The sequence below is a fragment of the Entelurus aequoreus genome, linkage group LG06, assembly GCF_033978785.1.
Source record: "Entelurus aequoreus isolate RoL-2023_Sb linkage group LG06, RoL_Eaeq_v1.1, whole genome shotgun sequence".
Taxonomy (NCBI): domain Eukaryota; kingdom Metazoa; phylum Chordata; class Actinopteri; order Syngnathiformes; family Syngnathidae; genus Entelurus; species Entelurus aequoreus.
In genome coordinates, this window is record NC_084736.1 from 12,564,821 (window position 1) to 12,587,407 (window position 22,587).

General features: G+C 37.0%; 2 protein-coding genes across 3 annotated transcripts in view; both read right to left on the minus strand.

The window, feature by feature from the left end:
- The window catches only part of stat3 (signal transducer and activator of transcription 3 (acute-phase response factor)), a 66,796-nt gene extending 60,006 nt beyond the window's left edge, over window positions 1-6,790 (minus strand). For both annotated transcript variants that reach the window (XM_062049992.1, XM_062049991.1), the window contains exons 1-2: window positions 6,592-6,790; window positions 1,032-1,165 (exon numbers count right to left, since the gene is read on the minus strand). In XM_062049992.1, coding sequence (XP_061905976.1) covers window positions 1,032-1,159 — 128 coding nt within the window. In that variant the 5' untranslated portion in view covers window positions 1,160-1,165; window positions 6,592-6,790. The remainder of the gene's footprint in view (window positions 1-1,031; window positions 1,166-6,591) is intronic.
- An 8,603-nt stretch (window positions 6,791-15,393) lies between these two features.
- The window catches only part of cavin1a (caveolae associated protein 1a), a 42,427-nt gene continuing 35,233 nt past the window's right edge, over window positions 15,394-22,587 (minus strand). The window contains exon 3 of the mRNA XM_062050003.1: window positions 15,394-17,986. Coding sequence (XP_061905987.1) covers window positions 17,246-17,986 — 741 coding nt within the window. The 3' untranslated portion in view covers window positions 15,394-17,245. The remainder of the gene's footprint in view (window positions 17,987-22,587) is intronic.

A 22,587-nucleotide genomic window follows, 5' to 3' on the forward strand; every position in this document is an offset into this window, starting at 1 on the left:
TTTGTGTTGCCATGAGTTCCCAGCAAGAAGACAAAAGCTGTCTTTGATCCTACCAAGAAGAAGGCTTGTAAAACTCCACCGTGTAGGATGGGAAGCAACATGAAGGTGTTCTGTTTCTTTGATGTATTGTAATCCACAGAAAGATGTTGTTTTGACCCGAGAACTACACAGCGGAGAGAAAGCAGGACCAGACTCCCCTCCAGGCGACCTTTTCTTTGAACTGTTTTACGACCTCTTCTTTGAACGGTTTACAACCTTTTCTTTGAACCGACCTTTTCTTTGAACTGTTTTGTAATCAAAGGCGATGGCTGTTTACGACCCCCGTCCCTTTAGAAACAGCTGTTGCCATGTAATCAGGGAAAGTCCAAATAAAAGAGGAGGCGTACAATCTTTCGTCAGAGCGTGGAACACTGTGCAAGGGTACAGGTGTACGCGTTTCTCCTCATTGAGCCAAATTTAATTCTGTCTCTGTTTAATTCCTTGCTTCTTGTCTTGTTTAATAGATGTCATCAGTGTTTGAACCTGACAATAAGGGTGCAATAGAAAACTCGCATTAGCTTTATTGTTAGCCACTTCATACTTGCCAAATAATATAAATTAGAATGCATCAAAAAAGAAAAACATACGTGTTCTTGTCTTACATAAGGATTGTGAATGATAGGCAAAATTCCAAAAAAAAGTGCAGTTTCCCTTCAAAACATATTCCTCTGCTGTACTGAGTAATAAGAATTGTGTACTAATAATACCAGCACATGTTGCTTTAGCCACATATTATAATATCAATTGAGTTGTATTCTATTTGCCAAAAAGATAGCAGCACAACGTACTTTAGTACTACGCACATGTTTCTATAATTGACTGCAAACATAGGGAAGTAGGCGGCAAATAGCGTAAATATAACCTTTAACAGGGTTTCTACTAATCATGCTCGTGCAGGAAGTCCATCAGGAAAACATTGGTCATTGTTTCTATGGAAAAACAGTTCAAGTTGATCATAACAGCAGTTTAGGAATTGGATGCGCAACTCTCACCAGTCCTGGCTTTCGATCCAAGGGGCGAGGAACTGCCGAAGCTCCATTGGGAAGCTGTCGCTGTACAGGTGATAGAGCTGCTCCAGATACCTGGTCTCCAGCTGCTGCAACTGGTTCCACTGGGCCATCTTGACCTACAATGAAAGGGCCTACAGTTAAATGTCCAATACAAGGAATACAGGAAGCAAGTATGCACACTTCCTTTTACACTGAACATCTGCTATGTCACTGACGGTAAACAATCTTTGAATATGGCCCCAACTTTATGAGCCAGTAAATAAAGGTGGGTGTTTCCTTTGTCGAAGATAAGGCTGATGTTACAGTAGCATAGTTGCAACCTGAGACTTATAGATGGTTTCATTGATTATCAATTAGCTGCACGGATAGAAAGCAGCTCATCTTACCAAATTTTAGCAACAGCAGGCCACGACATTCCCATAAGGGCGTGAAATATAAGATCTTAACCTATGACCGTCTTAAAATGACTTCCACTATTTCAAACAAAGCTTTTTCTCTCCTCCTTTATTTCCTACAAACATTAGCTTAACAATAGAAAATAATGTTACAAGTATAAGAGTAAAATCAGAGAATAAAAAGGAAATAATACAAGACTAAAGGCAGAATTTTACAAGAATAAAGTCTACCTATTACAAGAATAAAGTCTTAATTTAATGAAAGTAAAATTGTAATATTATGAAAAAAGAACAATTGAAAACATTTTAAGGGTAAGATGACGAAATTAAATGAATACATTTAAAAATGATGTGTATAAAAGCTGTATTTTTAAAGAATAAAGCCATTTTAACAGGATAAAGTTGTACATAAAAGTCATAATATTTCATGAATAAAGTCATGGAGAATAGAGTCCACATGTTGTGGAATAAAGGCATATTTTTACAAGAGTACGGTCCTATTTTACAAAAAATAAAGTCAGAATATGATAAGAAAAAGGTCACAATTTTAAAAGGATAATTTTGCAAGAATAAAAGTATTAAATAAATGCCCACTATTGTCCAATATTATGATACCAAAGGTGTTATTTTACTTATACAAGAATAAAGGCATAATTTTACTTAAATACAATGAAATGTTTGAAAAATATGAGTTATAATTTTACTGGGAGATGCAATAAAATGTCCTAATTTTGCATGGAATAAAGGTGAAATAGCAAGAGAAATGTTCTTTACCTGTATTACGAAAACGTTGTGACAAAAAGTTCATAATAATTAAATAATTATTAATTAATTAATTAATCATTTAATTAAATATTACCTGAATGAAATTACAATTTTACAAGAAAGAAGTTCTAATTTTACTCAGATACAACTGTAAAGGAAGTAAGATTTTTTCTAAAACAAAATCAATTTTACAAAAATATTGACTTAATTTCACTAGGACAGATATAAAAATAAGGAATATCTTAATGTTGAAAAATTACAAAAATATAGTAAAAAATTTACAAAAATGAAGTTGTAATTTTGCTCAGATACAACTGTAAAATAAGTAAGATTTTTTTCTAGAATAAAATCAATTTTACAAAAATACAGACTTCATTTCACGAGGATAGAGATATAAAAATAAGGAATATCTTAAAGTTGAAATATTACAAAAATAAAGTAAAAAATTCACAAGAATGAAGTTCTAGTTTCTAGCTGTAAAACCATCAAGAAAAATGTGACCTAAAAAAGTTGAAATATGAGAATAAAGGCATAATTTTACAAGAATACAGTCCTATATTAGTCAGAATAATACAAGACAAATATGGGGAATTTGGTAAAAATTTTGCAAAAGCTATCAAGAATCCTGCCCATGTTTAAAAAATATATACCATATGTCAACGAGTGGTGCTAAAACCCCAAATTGTAATGCCTTTTTAGCCAATCAAAACACTGAAGAAAGTCACTTCTAGAAAAGACCCAACAACAGTAGTCAAATCTGAGCCTTTTCCTTCCTTTCCTTTACTGCACAATAAAACATGACTTTGAAGCAGCAACCATTCGACACTTCATAAAGTGACACTGCACGTTGAATTTGTGTGAAATCCTTATTTGCTTAATAAACAGAAACTGAAACCAAAAGCAGTACCGCATGGAAATGCCGATTAAAAATATTTGGCCACAACAAAAGTGCCCATCGCCAAAAAGAAAGAAATAACGCAGAAATAACGCAGAAATGTGTGTTTTTGTAAGGCTGCGAATAAAGGCTACTGTATCCATCAGCAGGCAGGAGTCAGCCATGAGAAAAATGTGACGTAATAAAGTAGAAATATGAGAATAAAGGTATAATTTTACAAGAATACAGTCTTACTTTAGTCAGAATAATATGAGAATAATATGGGGAATATGGTAATAACTTGCAAAAATGATCAAGAATCCCAGGGCAGCACGGTGGCAGAGGTGTTAATGCGTCTGCCTCACAATACGAAGGTCCTGGGTTCGATCCTGCGCTCTGGAAGTTTGCATGTTCTCCCCGTGACTGTGTGGGTTCCCTCCGGGTACTCCGGCTTCCTCACACCTCCAAAGACATGCACCTGGGGATAGGTTGATTGGCAACACTAAATTGGCCCTAGTGTGTGAATGTGAGTGTGAATGTTGTCTGTCTATCTGTGTTGGCCCTGCGATGAGGTGGCGACTTGTCCAGGGTGTACCTGGACAGGCTGAGATAGGCTCCAACACCCCCCGCGGCCCCGAACGGGACAAGCGGTAGAAAATGGATGGATGGATGGATCAAGAATCCTGCCCATGTTTAAAAAAGATATACCGTATTTTCCGCACTATAAGGCGCACCTAAAAACCTTCAATTTTCTCAAAAGCTGACAGTGCGCCTTATAATCCGGTGCGTCTTATATATGGACCAATATTGAGCCACAACAGGTGGTTTTAAAAACAATCTATACATACCATAAACCTTCATATCTGTATTCTCAGCTGTTGCTTGCTAGTGAAAGTCACAACTATGGTACCAAGTTAGCCCTATGAGGTGCTTTCACCCGTCTTAAACCCAAAAGTGATGTTTTGAAAAAGACTAATGTATAGGGCAATCACTTACTGGAATCGACTTCCACAATATCTGGTATCAATCACCAGCAGAGTGGGTTTTAAGAATAGACTAAGAAGAGAAGTATTGCGGAAAGAGATTATTCTAGATTGTACCTAATGTCATGACTGTTTTTATTGACTATTGACTATTTTATTGATTATGGGACAAGCAGTAGAAAATGGTGGATGGTACTTTTTTCGTCACTTATTGTTTGTCTTTGGTACACTAATGTGTATATTTTAGGCCATTGGTTCTTTGTTTTATTTTTGCAAAAATATATATATATCTATTTTTATATTGCTCTTTTTATCTTTGGTATGAACAATATTATGTAAACTCGAAGTTATTATTATTTTTTTGGTTCTTTGTTGTTGCTATTTTTGTATTACAACATTTTATTATTTGATCATGTTGTACTGCATTTTAATCTTTTGTTTTGTGACTGTGCGATGTTTTTGCCTGGACCCCAGGAAGAATAGTCTCCACTGCGGTGTAGACTAATGGGGATCCTTAATAAACTAAACTAAACTAAACAGGTCTCGCAACCCCAGCCTCTACTGTAGCGTCTATTCTATGCGCCTTATAATGCGGTGCGCCTTATATATGAACAAAGTTTTAAAATAGGCCATTCATTGAAGGTGCGCCTTATAATCCGGTGCGCCTTATAGTGTGGAAAATACGGTACTATATATCAACGAGTGGTGCTAAAAACCCAAACTGTAACGCCTTTTTTAGCCAATCAAAACACTGACGAAAGTCACTTCCGGAAAAGGCCCAACAACAGTAGTCAATCTTTTCCTTCCTTCCCTTTGCTGCACAATAAAACATGACTTTAAACCAGCAACTAGAGATGTCCGATAATATCGGACCGCCGATGTTATCGGCCGATAAATGTAATATCGGAAATTATCGGTATTGGTTTCATAAAGTAAAATGTATGACTTTTTAAAACGCCCCTGTGTACACGGACGTAGGGAGAAGTACAGAGCGCCAATAAACCTTATATGCGCTGCCTTTGCGTGCCGGCCCAACCACATAATATCTACGGCTTTTTACACACACAAGTGAATGCAATACATACTTGGTCAACAGCCATCCAGGTCACACTGAGGGTGACCGAATAAACAACTTTAACACTGTTACAAATATGCGCCACACTTTGAACCCACACCAAACAAGAATGACAAACACATTTCGGGAGAACATCCGCACCGTAACACAACATAAACACAACAGAACAAATACCCAGAACCCCTTGCAGCACTAACTCTTCCGGGACGCTACAATATCAACCCCCTACTACCCCTACCCCCCACCTCAACCTCCTCATGCTCTCTCACTTTCACTTTGTGAAAGTCAAAGTACAGTATTTCCCATAGTTGTAGTGGTTATCAGGATTAACTCAGGGAGAGCATGTCCCAAATTCCAAGCTGCTGTTTTGAGGCATGTTAAAAAAAAAATTATGCACTTTGTGACTTCAATAATAAATATGGCAGTGCCATGTTGGCATTTTTTTCCATAACTTGAGTTGATTTATTTTGGAAAACCTTGTTACATTGTTTAATGCATCCAGCGGGGAATCACAACAAATTTAGGCATAACAATGTGTTATTTCCACGACTGTATATATCGGTATCGGTTGATATCGGAATCGGTAATTAAGAGTTGGACAATATCGGAATATCGGACATTTCTACCAGCAACCATTCTAAAATGTAATTTAGATATTGGGTTTCACAATGTAAAGCGCTTTGAGTCACTAGAGAAAAGCGCTATATAAATATATTTAACCAAAAAAATAAAAAAAATTCAAGCAACTTCATAAAATGATACTGCACGTTTTAATGTGTGTGTGACATCCTTATATGCTTAAAAAACAGAAACTGAGACCAAAAGCAGCACTGCATGGAAATGCTGATTAAAAATATGTGGTCAAAACAAAAGGCCCCCTGCTTAAAACAGAAACTGAAACCAAAAGCAGTACTGCATGGAAGTGCTGATTAAAAATATTTGGCCAAAACAAAAAGGTCCCCTCGCCAAAAAGAAAGAAATAACGCAGAAATAACGCAGAAATTAGTGTTTTGGTAAGGCTGCTGTATCCATCAGCATGCAGGTGTCAGCCATGTTGGCCTGCACTGCGAGGATGCAGATGGGCGTGGCCAGAGGGCGTGGCCAATGCAGGAAAACAATGCACGACTTTAATAAAAAGACAGCTTCAACTGTAAGATATTGTCCGGTTTATTTTTTGAACTAACTGATGATTTGTTCTCTCTATATTTAAAAAAAGGCAACGACAGAAGCGCGGCCATTTTGAACTCACTCAACTCCAATAACACAGCACTTATAAGTCGGTGTATGTCACCCAGGATATCCACCCTGGCGTATTTATACATGGGTTTTAAAATATATTACTGTTGTAAATAACACGTAGGACAACGTAATAGTTCATTGAAATAAAATAAAAACTCATTTGAATAATTTAATTTAGAACGCAAAAAGCAATGTCGTGACTGTTGCTTACCTGACTAGTCAAAGTGTACTCCTTTAGAAAATCCCTCAATAAAATAAAAAAATGCCACACCTCACTATGGGGAAAACGCACACTCAAAAGGTCAAAAATATAGCGCTCAATCGATAAATTAGACAGAGAAAAGTGTCCCGCGTTATCCACCCACTTATTCCAGGTCCCACGTCTGAAGCCTCGTTGTATACATTGCAGCCGTTCCAGCCACACAAACCCCATAAAACTATTTGATTGACAGCTAAATACAGCCAATGGTTTAAGAGTACAAGCCGAAAGCCAATCACTATCTCTAACATCGGTATAAAAGGCGGGACTTACGTACAGTAGGGTTTGAGTGCGTCGAATTTTACTGCTGTCGCAACTGCGCTGTTCAGGGTTAAAACCCCTCCCTCCGGAAGGCCGACGGACAGCGTGGAGCAACGGAGGGAGGAAGTGCGAGTTCCACGGAACAGCCAGTCTGGAAGTCATCTGAATTACTGGCAGGAGTGACGTCATCACCAGCGCCATTGCATTGTAGTTTTTGACGCCATTGTTCAACACGGCACAAAAAAAACCATCTTTTTTTTTTTTAAATGTTATCGCACAACTAAAAATATGTGTATATTGATGGCAATGCATGTAATAAAATCCTAAATATATACTTTAGTTACATTAAATCAACCAAATAAAGATCACCAGTCCCGAATATAAATTAAACATTTCATTTATATAGGGCAAAAAAGAAGAAGCATGAAACAAACAAACAATAACAATTTTAATATGTTGTAATATATTACAAGTAAATCAAATGCCATATTTTAATAATGCATCATGTAAAAACATTTTTCATGAGCTCTATTTCTGCCTAAAGCTACTACTACAACTGTAGCATTCCCAGCAGGCACAAGACATTGATACAACGTTGATTATACGTGCATGTCCTTTAAAACGGACTTCGAAACAACGTTGCAAAATAATCGTATTTGTAGATGGAGACAATGTTGGATCCACGTTGTTGGTTGGGAAATGACCACATTCAAATGATCAAATCAACGTTACGACCTGACATTGAATAAATGTTGCATTGGTGAATATTGGTTAGGAAAATTACCCAAATTTAACAATCAAATCAACACCAGAACCCAACATCGATTAAACGTTGTATTTGTGTTGTAGAGTATTGGTTTGGGAAATGACCAAAATTCAATGGTCAAATCAACGCCAGAACCCAACATTGATTAAACGTTGTATTTATGTTGTGGAATATTGGTTGGGAAATGACCAAAATTCAACGGTCAAATCAACATCAGAACAACATTGATTAAACGTTGTATTTGTCTTGTAAAATATTGGTTAGGGAAATGACCAAAATTCAACGGTCAAATCAACGTCAGAACAACATTGATTAAACGTTGTATTTGTGTTGTAGAATATTGGTTTGGGAAATTACCAAAATTCAACAGTCAAATCAACGCCAGAACCCAACATTGATAAAACGTTGTATTTGTGTTGTAAAATATTGGTCTGGGAAGTGACCAAAATTCAACGGTCAAATCATCCTCAGAACAACATTAATTAAACGTTGTATTTGTGTTTGTAGAATATTGGTTTGGGAAATGACCAAAATTCAACGGTTAAATCAACGCCAGAACCCAACATTGATAAAACGTTGTATTTGTGTTGTAAAATATTGGTTAGGGAAATGACCAAAATTCAACGGTCAAATCAACATCAGAACAACATTGATTAAGCGTTGTATTTGTCTTGTAAAATATTGGTTTGGGAAATGACCAAAATTCAACGGTAAAATCAACGCCAGAACCCAACATTGATAAAACGTTGTATTTGTGTTTTGGAATATTGGTTGGGAAATGACCAAAATTCAACGGTCAAATCAACATCAGAACAACATTGATTAAACGTTGTATTTGTCTTGTAAAATATTGGTTTGGGAAATGACCAAAATTCAACGGTTAAATCAACGCCAGAACCCAACATTGATAAAACGTTGTATTTGTGTTGTAAAATATTGGTTAGGGAAATGACCAAAATTCAACGGTCAAATCAACGTCAGAACAACATTGATTAAACGTTGTATTTATGTTGTATAATATTGGTTGGGAAATGACCAAAATTCAACGGTCAAATCAACATCAGAACCCAACATTGATTAAACGTTGTATTTGTGTTGTAGAATATTGGTTTGGGAAGTGACCAAAATTCAACGGTCAAATCATCCTCAGAACAACATTAATTAAACGTTGTATTTGTGTTTGTAGAATATTGGTTTGGGAAATGACCAAATTTCAACGGTTAAATCAACGCCAGAACCCAACATTGATAAAACGTTGTATTTGTGTTGTAAAATATTGGTTAGGGAAATGACCAAAATTCAACGGTCAAATCAATGTCAGAACAACATTGATTAAACGTTGTATTTGTGTTGTGGAATATTGGTTGGGAAATGACCAAAATTCAACGGTCAAATCAACGTCAGAACAACATTGATAAAACGTTGTATTTGTGCTGTATAATATTGGTTGGGAAATGACCAAAATTCAATGGTCAAATCAACATCAGAACCCAACATTGATTAAACGTTGTATTTGTGTTGTAGAATATTGGTTTGGGAAGTGACCAAAATTCAACGGTCAAATCATCCTCAGAACAACATTAATTAAACGTTGTATTTGTGTTTGTAGAATATTGGTTTGGGAAATGACCAAAATTCAACGGTTAAATCAACGCCAGAACCCAACGTTGATAAAACGTTGTATTTGTGTTGTAAAATATTGGTTAGGGAAATGACCAAAATTCAACGGTCAAATCAACATCAGAACAACATTGATTAAACGTTGTATTTGTCTTGTAAAATATTGGTTAGGGAAATGACCAAAATTCCACGCTCAAATCAACGCCAGAACCCAACATTGATTAAACGTTGTATTTATGTTGTAGAATATTGGTTTGGGAAATGACCAAAATTCTACGGTCAAATCAACGTCAAAACAACATTGATTAAACGTTTTATTTGTGTTGTAGAATATTGGTTTGGGAAATTACCAAAATTCAACGGTAAAATCAACACCAGAACCCAACATTGATTAAACGTTGTATTTGTGTTTGTAGAATATTGGTTGGGAAATGACCAAAATTCAACAGTCAAATCAACGCCAGAACCCAAACGTTAGGTTTGAGTTGCTCAACGTCAGGACTTCATTCAACGTTGTTTTAATGTCTTGTGCCTGCTGGGTTATGTCTGTACCATGTCCTATGTTGCACATACAATCATTATTACAATCACACACACACACACACACACACACACACACACACACACACACACACACACACACACACACACACACACACACACACACACACACACACACACACTCCTTCGTTCCTGGTTCTCGCTGTTCTGTTCTTTTGTCCACACTCCTGGGTGCTCGAGGGGAGCACTCTCCTTAATTGAATTCTGCGGCTCATTGATTATTTGGATGGCTTTTTGAACTACACATGTGTGTTAGGGCAAAGTGCACCAAATCAAGGTCACACACACACACACACACACACACACACACACACACACACACAGTCTCCAGGCAAAGAAAATGGAAGCTGTGTACACTCAAGTGTGTGTGTGTGGAAGAGTCACAATAATTACAATCCAATTATGTTGACCGGTGGTATCCTTGCTTTAAAAGTATATATCAATGCAATTAAATGCCAGGCTGCATTTTGTTAAATGTGGACATGTTGAGATGTGCACTTTGTGAGGAAGACCATTTACATATGGATGTGTAGCATCATTGAAGAAGCAGAAAAGTCTGTTCAGTGTGAGGCTACTCCTCTGCAGAAGACTTCAAAACTCCTTTGTTCCCCGCGCCATCAAACTCGATCAAATCTCACTACAGCTGGAAGGCAGGAGAAAAACTGATTTTTTATTCATACTCTACTGTTCTATTTAACCCATTACCTGTTTACTCTGCGTGCTGTGCTGCTTTTGCCATTGTCCTGTATACGGTGTTATTGGAACCTTCATTTCCTCGAGGACACACATCTATCTAAACCACATGTGTCAAACTCAGGGCCCGACACAGCATTTAATGTGGCCCACGAAAGCCTGGAAATAATGTGCATACTTCATTTTTCTTACTAATTGTTTTCATTCTTTCCATTTTGACAGAAATGGTTTTATGTATTACAGGAAATGTCACCTGTTTTAAACTTTGATACACATACAAATATTCAATTGTTATTGGTGTGAATGTTTGGGCACCTCGCCATTCGATTCCGATTCTTGGGGTGAGGATTTGATTCATAGTCGATACTCGATTCAACACGATTCTCGATTCAAATTGATTTTTGCAATGTATTATTTGGTATAATAATAACAACACCTTAACAAAACAGCTTATAGGTTAAAAAATCTTATTTTGGTTGCTGACGTATGACACATATGTGCACCAAGTAAGCATAGAGATGGCCTAAAAAAGTATTATTTTTGTTAATTAATTCCATCCATCCATCCATTTTCGACCGCTTGTCCTTTTTGGGGTCGCGGGGGGTGCTGGAGCCTATCTCAGCTACAATCGTTAATTTGTCCAAAAAAAAATTAAAATAGATTTTTGAAAATTACTTAAGAAATCGGGATTCTTAATTCGTCAAAAAATAAATAAATAAAAAGATTTTTGAAAATTGCTAAAGAAATCGGGATTCTTAAATCGTCAAAAAATAAATAAATAAAAAGATTTTTGAAAATTACTAAAGAAATCGGGATTCTTAATTCGTCAAAAAAAAAAATTTAAAATCGATTTTTGAAAATTACTAAAGAAATCGGGATTCTTAATTCGTCAAAAAATAAATAAATAAAAAGATTTTTGAAAATTGCTAAAGAAATCGGGATTCTTAATTCGTCAAAAAAAATAATTTAAAATCGATTTCTGAAAATTACTAAAGAAATCGGGATTCTTAATTCGTCCGAAAAAAATTAAAAATCCATCCATCCATCCATTTTCTACCGCTTATTCCCTTCGGGGTCGCGGGGGTGATGGAGCCTATCTCAGCTACAATCGTTAATTCGTCCAAAAAAAATTAAAAATCGATTTTTGAAAATTACTAAAGAAATCTGGATTTTTAATTCGTCAAAAAATAAAAAAAAATCGATTTTTGAAAATCACTAAAGAAATCGGGATTCTTAATCCGTCAAAAAAAAATTAAAAATCGATTTTTGAAAATTACTAAAGAAAATCGAGATTCGAATGTGATAAAAAAACATTTTTTAGCACCCCTAATTTTCCTCCCTGTTGGAGTCGCGGGGGGTGCTGGAGCCTATCTCAGCTACAATCGTTAATTTGTCAACAAAAAAAAAAAAAAAATAGATTTTTGAAAATTACTAAAGAAATTGGGATTCTTAATTTGTCAAAAAAATATTAAAAATCGATTTTTGAAAATTACTAAAGAAATCGGGATTCTTAATTCGTCAAAAAAAATTTAAAAATCGATTTTTGAAAATTACTAAAGAAATCGGGATTGTTAATTCGTCAAAAAAAAATTTAAATCGATTTTTTGAAATGACTAAAGAAATCGGGATTCGAATGTGATAAAAAACATTATTTAGCGCCCCTAATTGTCCTCCCTTTTGGGGTCGCGGGGGGTGCTGGAGCCTATCTCAGCTACAATCATTAATTTGTCAAAAAAAAATTAAAAATAGATTTTTGAAAATTACTAAAGAAATTGGGATTCTTAATTCGTCAAAAAAATATTAAAAATCGATTTTTGAAAATTACTAAAGAAATCGGGATTCTTTATTCATCAAAAAAAATTAAAAATAATTTTTTTTTCAATTACTAAAGAAATCGGGATTCGAATGTGATAAAAAAACATTTTTTAGCACCCCTAATTGTCCTCCCTTTTGAGGTCGCGGGGGGTGCTGGAGTCTATCTCAGCTACAATCGTTAATTTGTCCAAAAACATTTTTAAATCGATTTTTGAAAATTACTAAAGAATTCGGGATTCTTAATTCGTCAAAAAAAATGTTTTAAATCGATTTTGGAAAATTACTAAAGAAATCGGGATTCGAATGTGATAAAAAACATTTTTTAGCACCCCTAATTGTCCTCCCTTTTGGGGTCGCGGGGAGTGCTGGAGCCTATCTCAGCTACAATCGTTAATTTGTCAAAAAATAATTAAAAATAGATTTTTGAAAATTACTAAAAAATTGGGATTCTTAATTCGTCAAAAAAATATTAAAAACCGATTTTTGAAAATTACTAAAGAAATCGGGATTCTTAATTCATCAAAAAAAAAAAAAATCGATTTTTGAAAATTACTAAAGAAATCGGGATTTTTAATTCGTCAAAAAAAAAAAGTAAAATGGATTTTTTAAAATTACTAAAGACATCGGGATTCGAATTTGATAAAAAACATTTTTTAGCACCCCTATTTGTCCTCCCTTTTGGGGTCGCGGGGGGTGCTGGAGCCTATCTCAGCTACAATCGTTAATTTGTCCAAAAAAAAAAGTAAAATCGATTTTTTTAAATTACTAAAGAAATCGGGATTCGAATGTGATAAAAAACATTTTTTAGCACCCCTAATTTTCCTCCCTTTTGGGGTCGCGGGGGGTGCTGTAGCCTATCTCAGCTACAATCGTTAATTTGTCAAAAAAAAAAGTAAAATAGATTTTGAAAATTACTAAAGAAATCGGGATTCTTAATTCGTCAAAAAAAAATAAAAAAATCGATTTTTGAAAATTACTAAAGAAATCGGGATTCTTAATTCGTCAAAAAAAAAAGAAAATCGATTTTTGAAAATTACTAAAGACATAGGGATTTTTAATTCCTCCCCAAAAAATTTTTTAATAGATTTTTTAAAATTACTAATGAAATCGGGATTCGAATGTGATAAAAAATATTTTTTAGCGCCCCTAATTGTCCTCCCTTTTGGGGTCACGGGGGTGCTGGAGCCTATCTCAGCTACAATCGTTAATTTGTAAAAAAAAAATTTAAAATAGATTTTTGAAAATTACTAAAGAAATCGGGATTCTTAATTGGTCAAAAAAATATTAAAAATCGATTTTTGAAAATTACTAAAGAAATCGGGATTCTTAATTCATCAAAAAAAATTAAAAATCGATTTTTTTGAAATTACTAAAGAAATCGTGATTCGAATGTGATAAAAAACATTTTTTAGCACCCCTAATTGTCCTCCCTTTTGAGGTCACGGGGGGTGCTGGAGCCTATCTCAGCTACAATCGTTAATTTGTCCAAAAAAAATGTAAAATCGATTTTTGAAAATTGCTAAAGAATTCGGGATTCTTAATTCGTCAAAAAAAAATTTAAAATAGATTTTTTTCAATTACCAAAGAAATCGGGATTCGAATGTGATAAAAAACATTTTTTAGCACCCCTAATTGTCCTCCCTTTTGAGGTCACGGGGGGTGCTGGAGCCTATCTCAGCTACAATCGTTAATTTGTCAAAAAAAAATTAAAAACAGATTTTTGAAAATTACTAAAGAATTCGGGATTCTTAATTCGTTAAAAAAAATAAAAAAATAGATTTTTTTCAATTACCAAAGAAATCGGGATTCGAATGTGATAAAAAACATTTTTAGCACCCCTAATTGTCCTCCCTTTTGAGGTCGCGGGGGTGCTGGAGCCTATCTCAGCTACAATTGTTAATTTGTCAAAAAAAAATAAAAATCGATTTTTGAAAATTACTAAAGAAATCGGGGTTCTTATTTCGTCCAAAAAAAAATTAAAAATCAATTTTTGAAAATTAGTAAAGAAATCAGGATTCTTAATTCGTCCAAAAAAAATTAAAAATCCATCCATCCATTTTCTACCGCTTATTCCCTTCGGGATCGCGGGGGGTGCTGGAGCCTATCTCAGCTACAATCGTTAATTTGTCCCAAAAAAAAATTTAAATCGATTTTTTAAAATTACTAAAGAAATCGGGATTCTTAATTCGTCAAAAAAAAAAAAAAAAAAAAGATTTTTGAAAATCACTAAAGAAATCGGGATTCTAATTCGTCACAAAAAATTTTTAAATCGATTTTTGAAAATTACTAAAGAAATCGAGATTCTTAATTCGTCAAAAAAAACAATTAAAAATAGATTTTTGAAAATTACTGAATAAATCGGGATTCGAATGTGATAAAAAACTTTTTTTTAGCACCCCTAATTATTATATACCGTATGATAGCTTGTAAAAATAACAATAAGTCACCTTGACTTGTGATTTCAAAGCAAGTTATCCATCAATTTGTACGTACAAATTTTTTATATTCTTACATTCACTGTTACAGGCGGCCCTCTGAGGGCGATGTGGCCCTCAATGAAAACAAGTTCGACACCCCTGATCTAATCTAACCTAATTTTACAATAAAAAAGTAATGATACAGTCAAATGTGTTGTTATTACTTCACCGTAATCAAGCGTATTATGATTGTCATTGACGCAATGGAGGCAGAATAGAGTGCACTGCTGGGCTGCAACCAGCAGAGGCGCTGTTGTCTCAATCATACTCGAATTCGACTGCTGTTTAGCGTGATATCAGCTAAGCAGGAAACAGGAGTTGAGAACATTCAGCACGAGACTCAACAAGGCCTGTGCCGATAATCAATACGTTTGTTTTCTTTGTGGGTCGGGAGGAGAAGTTTCATGAAAATGATGTGGAGAAAAGATGATTGCAAACGAGCGAATGCGTCAAATTTGTCGGAAAGTAATGGTGACCAAAAAAAAAAGACAACAAAACAAACCACCCGACTCAGTTTTTCCAACTGGGGGAAAAAAACGCACTTTTCAAGATGTTTAATATTTATTGAAGAGCCAACAGAAAGTAAGGGCCTGATCTACAAAAGGTTTGCGTGTGCTAAAACATGTGCAAACTTGATAGCGCACGCAAAAGGTGATCTACTAAACGTGTGCAAAGTGAATTGCGTCTCTTTGAGCAAAGTAAGAAGCACAATCCATCGACCACAGAACACTTTTCCACTTTGCATCAGTCCATCTTAGATGAGCTCGGGCCCAGCGTTTCTGGGTGTTGTTGATAAATGGCTTTAGCGACGAACTGTAGTTACTGACAGTGGTTTTCTGAAGTGTTCCTGAGCCCATGTGGTGATATCCTTCACACACTGATGTCGCTATTTGATGCAGTACCGCCTGAGGGATCCAGTGCCACGTTGGCATTTTTTTTTCCATAACTTGAGTTGATTTATTTTGGAAAACCTTGTTACATTGTTTAATGCATCCAGCGGGGCATCACGACAAAATTAGGCATAATAATGTGTTGATTCCACGACTGTATATATCGGTATCGGTTAATATCGGAATCTGTAATTAAGAGTTGGACGATATCGGAATATCGGCAAAAAAGCCATTATCGGACATCTCTACTACTGAGCAGACATCAAAATGAGCTGCCTTGTGTAGAAAAAGAGTCGACTTTTGTCACTGCCGCTGCAAGTAAGTCGAATTATGCAACTGGTAGCTTTTTTTTCGACGAAGCAGCTCATTTCGACAGAACGCTGGCAATCAGCCCGGGTGAAATACAAACGTGAGGGAGCTTTTAAGATGTGATATACAGAACCAGTCGAATATTTGGATACACTTTCTCACAGAAAAGTGTCTACAAACTTTTGGACTTGCTTTGCGTTTCTTTGTCCTTTCAAACACGACACAGCCAGGTCGTCGTGGCGACCGTGCAGCACAGCAGCACACTTCCTAACATACGGTTTTCCTTAACATAAAAAAAAAAAAAAAAACAGGTTCGAGATGATCGTGCACTTTTCGATAAGGTTTGGCGGATCCGTGCCCGCTGCAAACCCCAGCAAGCTCAGGTTATACCTCGAACCCGATCATTCTTCTTCTTCTTCTTCAACTTCCGGTTACCCTGTTTGCGACACGTGTGCACGTCATAGAAACGTGGCGAATATGTTGATTACTGTACATCACATCTTATCAGCAAATAATATTCATACCGTATTTTTCAGAGTATAAGTCGCACCGGCCGAAAATGCATAATAAAGAAGGAAAAAAACATATATAAGTCGCACTGGAGTATAAGTCGCATTTTTTGGGGGGAATTTATTTGATAAAAGCCAACACCAAGAATAGACATTTGAAAGGCAATTTAAAATAAATAAAGAATAGTGAACAACAGGCTGAATAAGTGTACGTTATATGAGGCATAAATAACCAACTGAGAACGCGCCTGGTATGTTAACGTAACATATTATGGTAAGAGTCATTCAAATAACTATAACATATAGAACATGCTATACGTTTACCAAACAATCTGTCACTCCTAATCGCTGAATCCGATGAAATCTTATACGTCTAGTCTCTTACGTGAATGAGCTAAATAATATTATTTGATATTTTACGCTAATGTGTTAATAATTTCACACAATCTCGCTCCTGAGTATAAGTCGCACCCCGGCCAAACTATGAAAAAAACTGCGACTTACAGTCCGAAAAATACGGTACCTTTTCCCCTCCTAATCATGCAGAGGTGTGTCGTAGAGTAAGGGGGGGCCCTTTTTAAAAGCGTGAGTATGAAAGCTTGGGCGTAGAAAAGAACAGAACAGGTGTGAAATGTGTGCTTGAAGTCCTGGTGGTTACTGATGTGTCCTCATGTGATCCATCAGGATGGCGTTTGATGGGATCTCTTAGTCACGCTGGGTCTTCTCCATGTGGTCTGCTTCCACCATGACCATGTGAGGGTCCTCCATGCCCGGGGTGTCCACCCTCACCAGCTCGCCTTCCTCCACCTCCATGTGCACCCCCAGCCCGTTCTCCTCGCCCTCCGCCTCGGTCGCCGCCGCCACCTCGGCGTTCTCCGCCACGGCCGCCTCCTCCTCGCCCGGCCGGATCTTCTTGACGTGGAAGGTGAACGGCGGCACGCGGTAGACGCTGGTCTTGGAGCGGGCGTAGACGGTGTGGTCGGGCGTGAGGGACTTCTTCACCTTCTCCTTGGAGCTCTTCATCTTGACCCGGCGCTCCATTTTGGGGGTCATGCGGGTGCCCAGCTTGTTCATCTTCTTCTCCAGGCTGTGCTTGGTTTTCTCCAGGTTGTCGCGGGTTCTCTGCCGGGTCTTCTCCAGGTTCTCTCGGGTTCTCTGCTTGGTCTTCTCCAGGTTCTCCTTGGTCTTCAGTTTGGTCTTCTCCATTTCCTCCTTGGAGAAGGCCTTCTTTATGCTGGCCACTTGCCTCTTGGTGGAGCGCTGCAGACGCTTGGTTCGGGACTCCTCCACGGTCTCCTCGATCTCCACCTCCTCGTCCGAGTTGAGGTCGGCCGGCCGGCCCTCGTCCTCGCCGCCCTCCTCGAGGATCTGCTGGAGGCCCGCCACAGTTCCGTCCTCGGCGACCGTCTCACCTGCCTTGGGTGTCTTAGGGGCCTTCACTTGGTCCTGAAAGAACAACAGGATTATAATTAAGTTAAGTTAAAGTTAAAGTTTGTCACACTAGGTGTGGTGAAATTTGTCCTCTGCATTTGACCCATCCCCTTGATCACCCCCTGGGAGGTGAGGGGAGCAGTGGGCAGCAGCGGTGGCCACGCCCGGGAATCAATTTTGGTGATTTAACCCCCAATTCCAACCCTTGATGCTGAGTGCCAAGCAGGGAAGTAATGGGTCCCATTTTTATAGTCTTTGGTATGACTCGGCCGGGGTTTGAACTCACAACCTACTAATCTCAGGGCGGACACTCTAACCACTAGGCCACTGAGCAAGTTATTAATTATTATTAGGGGTGTATCGGTACGTGTATTTGTATTGAACCGTTTCGGTACGGGGGGTTCGGTTCGGTTCGGAGGTGTACCGAACGAGTTTCCACACGAACATATTAAGTAGCCGCATCCGCTTCCTTCTGCCTCGGTCTCTGTCAGTCCTCTACACAGCACCCAGCATTGTCCCACCCACACAACCATCTGATTGGTTACAAACAGAGCGGTAACAGCCAATAAGCAGTGCGTATTCAGAGCGCATGTAGTCAGTGCTTAGCGTTTAGCAGGTAATCATCAGGCCGCGGACTCTCCCCAAATTACAATAAACACCTCCCAGTCAACTACTAGTAACATCACTATGAGCCCGTTGACCTTCTAGGAATATAAAAAGCAGCTCAGCTCGCTCGCAGTCCTGGCTTGAGGTGAAGGCTAATTCGCTTTTGGCATAACGTTGGCTCATTTTGCGGTGTGTGTGTGTGTTACGGACAGCAAAGCCCTGTCTGTCTGTTATTTCACTTTACCTTTTTCTGTGTTGATTGAGCTGTGTTGAAGCAGCAAAAAGGGACATTATGTTAAATGAAGAGTTTCTGTCTCTGATAGTTGATATAATAATGTAACTGCATCATTAAGCCTACATGAACTCCATGGTGTTCAGGGATGAATAGTCTCTCCTATTGCTATTGTACCATTTTTTTCAGCAATAGTTACATTAATCATTAGTAATGCAGCAGCCTAGTTTTAAATGGCAGGGTCCCTGCTATCACATGTTGATAAAAATATAACATTTACATAACAAAAATCAACTACAAGCTACCCAAATGCTGTAATAAATTAAGCATGATGAGTTGACTTGAAACTGTTTAATGTTGCACTTTTTATATGTAGAAGAAAAGTTAAGTCATTTTTTTAATCCGAGCAACAACTTGAGGCAGTTTAATGTTTATTAACATGGGCAGAATTATTATAGTGTTCCCAATGTTAAAAAGGATAAAGCCATTGTTTACAAATTTGGTAAATAAATAACCAAAAAATGTATATTTTGTTGTTTTCTTACTGTACCGAAAATGAACCGAACCGTGACCTCTAAACCGAGGTACGTACCGAACCGACATTTTTGTGTACCGTTACACCCTTGATTATTATTATTATAATTATTTTTCCATGTTGACATTTGCAGTGATGCAAAAAACTACTATTGCATCCTTTAATTAATTACGCTCAGGAGAGAATGATTGGCCTTTTTTGGTGTGCAATTGCAGAGTGCCATCTAGTGGCCACATTGTTACAACTTCCTTTACTCACCATCTGAGGTAGATGTGGTCATATTTATTAAAAAAGCCACATCAAGCAAATATCTGTAAAGCTACAAGGCTTAGAGGAAAAGGCGGCACATTTTTTTTCTGCATCCTCTTAGTCAGAATGAAAGAAGCGCATGCTCATTTCCTGTTGTGTGGCAATCATTTCACACACACACGCACGCACACACACACACACACACACACACACACACACACACACACACACACACACACACACACACACACACACGCACGCGCACACACACACACACACGACAAGTCACCCACTTATCTTTAATTTATTATGCAATAAATAAAAAAGTTGGAATTAATTGGCGTATGATGGAAGCTTCAAGCTGTGATTATTATAAATTATAATATTCCGAATTCACAAAAAAACCCAGATGTGTAGAAAGAAGTCAATATTTACTATGTGAATAAATAAAGCAATAAATTAACTGAAAAATAATTGAACGAAAAAATATATACTACTACACTCAACTCACATTGTACGTTTATTTTGCCAAATTTTTAAACAACAACACAAAAAGGTGATTTTATATTAGCTGTGTTCATGTTATTTCTTTTTTTGTTTATTATAAATTACTGCAAGTTTATAAATGTTATAGTTAACTAGAAAATTCCCGCGGAAATTTTGATGGGCCTGCTATCTGCGCCCTTAACCCGCCGTACTTTGAAGATGGTGCCGAGTGTCCGAGTTTTAGGTGTAACTGTACAAAATGAGCAACAGAGCTAGCCTTCCAGCCAAAACCAAAAATAGGACGTACATTTTTTTTTAGCTAGGGTTAAAGTACACAAGTGTGTGAACAAAATGAGACGTTAAGCACCAGGCTAAGCGAAAGTATGGCTGAGCTACAAGAGGAGGTAATATTGTCTTTTTGACGTTTGCCTCAAAGCAATCGTCCATTAAAAAGGGTATGTACCCATTAATTTGGCCGATTTTATAATTTATTTATGAAAAGTGTTGACATGGTAACACGAAATGTCCCCAACTTAAAGTACCGCTGTCGGCGCGAGCGAGACCTTTCCGACGGTGTAACATATGTGGGGGTTCGTTGGCCGGTTTGTCTCGTATTAATCGTAAGAGAAACGTGCAGAATTATAATAATAAAAGAAGTATGAGCAATAATAATATGGGCTGCTTGCAATGCAGCAGGCCCATAATTAATATTTGTAAAAGTCAGGATTCATCCAGAATAAATTTGATATATTTTTAATAAATGTCTAAAAAAATAAACAAATGAAAATGTACTTTAAAAAAAAATCTAATATAATTATACATAAAGATAATGAAATAAGTTAATATTGAAATATAGAATAAATAAAGCAGTAAATTAACTGAACAATAATTTAATAAAAATGTTAATAAATATACAACTGCACTCAACTCACATTGTACATTTATCTTAATTTTTTTTACAAACTTTAAAAACATAAATAAAAAAAAGGTGACTATTATACTAGCTGTGCTCATGTTATTTATTATTGCGTTTATTAGAAATGACTGCAAGTTTATATACGTAATAGTTAATTAATATTTTTAAAAGTTAGGATTCATCCATAATAAATCTAATGTATTAAAAACATTTCTAAAAAAAATAAACAAATGAAAATGTACTTAAAAAAAAAAAACTAATATAATTATACATAAAGATAATGAAATAAGTTAATATTTAAAGGCCTACTGAAACCCACTACTACCGACCACGCAGTCTGATAGTTTATATATCAATGATGAAATCTTAACATTGCAACACATGCCAATACGGCCGGGTTAACTTATGAAGTGACATTTAAAATTTCCCGGGAAATATCCGGCTGAAACGTCGCGGTATGATGACATATGCGCGTGACGAAGTCAGAGTAACGGAAGTTATGGTACCCCGTAGAATCCTATACAAAAAGCTCTGTTTTCATTTCATAATTCCACAGTATTCTGGACATCTTTTGCAATTTGTTTAATGAACAATGAAGGCTGCAAAGAAGACAGTTGTAGGTGGGATCGGTGTATTAGCAGCGGACTACAGCAACACAACCAGGAGGACTTTGTTGGAGAGCAGACGCGCTAACCGCCGACCTCACCTTGACTTCCTACGTCTCCGGGCCACCAAACGCATAGGGTGAAGTCCTTCGTCCTTCTGCCGATCGCTGGAACGCAGGTGAGCACGGGTGTTGATGAGCAGATGAGGGCTGGCTGGCGTAGGTGGAGAGCTAATGTTTTTAGCATAGCTCTGTGCGGTCCGGTTGCTAAGTTAGCTTCAATGGCGTCGTTAGCACAGCATTGTTAACCTTCGCCAGCCTGGAAAGCATTAACCGTGTATTTACATGTCCACGGTTTAATAGTATTGTTGATTTTCTATCTATCCTTCCAGTCAGGGGTTTATTTTTTTTGTTTCTATATGCAGTTAAAGCACGATGCTATCACGTTAGCTCGTAGCTAAAGCATTTCGCCGATGTATTGTCGTGGAGATAAAAGGCACTGAATGTCCATGTCGCGTTCTCGACTCTCATTTTCAAGAGGATATAGTATCCGAGGTGGTTTAAAATACAAATCCGTGATCCACAATAGAAAAAGGAGAGTGTGGAATCCAATGAGCCAGCTTGTACCTAAGTTACGGTCAGAGCGAAAAAAGATACGTCCATCACTGCCTCTCAAGTCCTTCACTGTAACGTTCCTCATCTATGAATCTTTCATCCTAGCTCAAATTAATGGGGTAATCGTCGCTTTCTCGGTCCGAATCTCTCTCGCTCCATTGTAAACAATGGGGAATTGTGAGGAATACTAGCTCCTGTGACGTCACGCTACTTCCGGTACAGGCAAGGCTTTTTTTTATCAGCGAGCAAAAGTTGCGAACTTTATCGTCGATTTTCTCTACTAAATCCTTTCAGCAAAAATATAAACGTAATAGTTAATATTCTAAAAAGTTAAGATTCATCCAGAATAAATATAGTATATTTAAAAAATGTC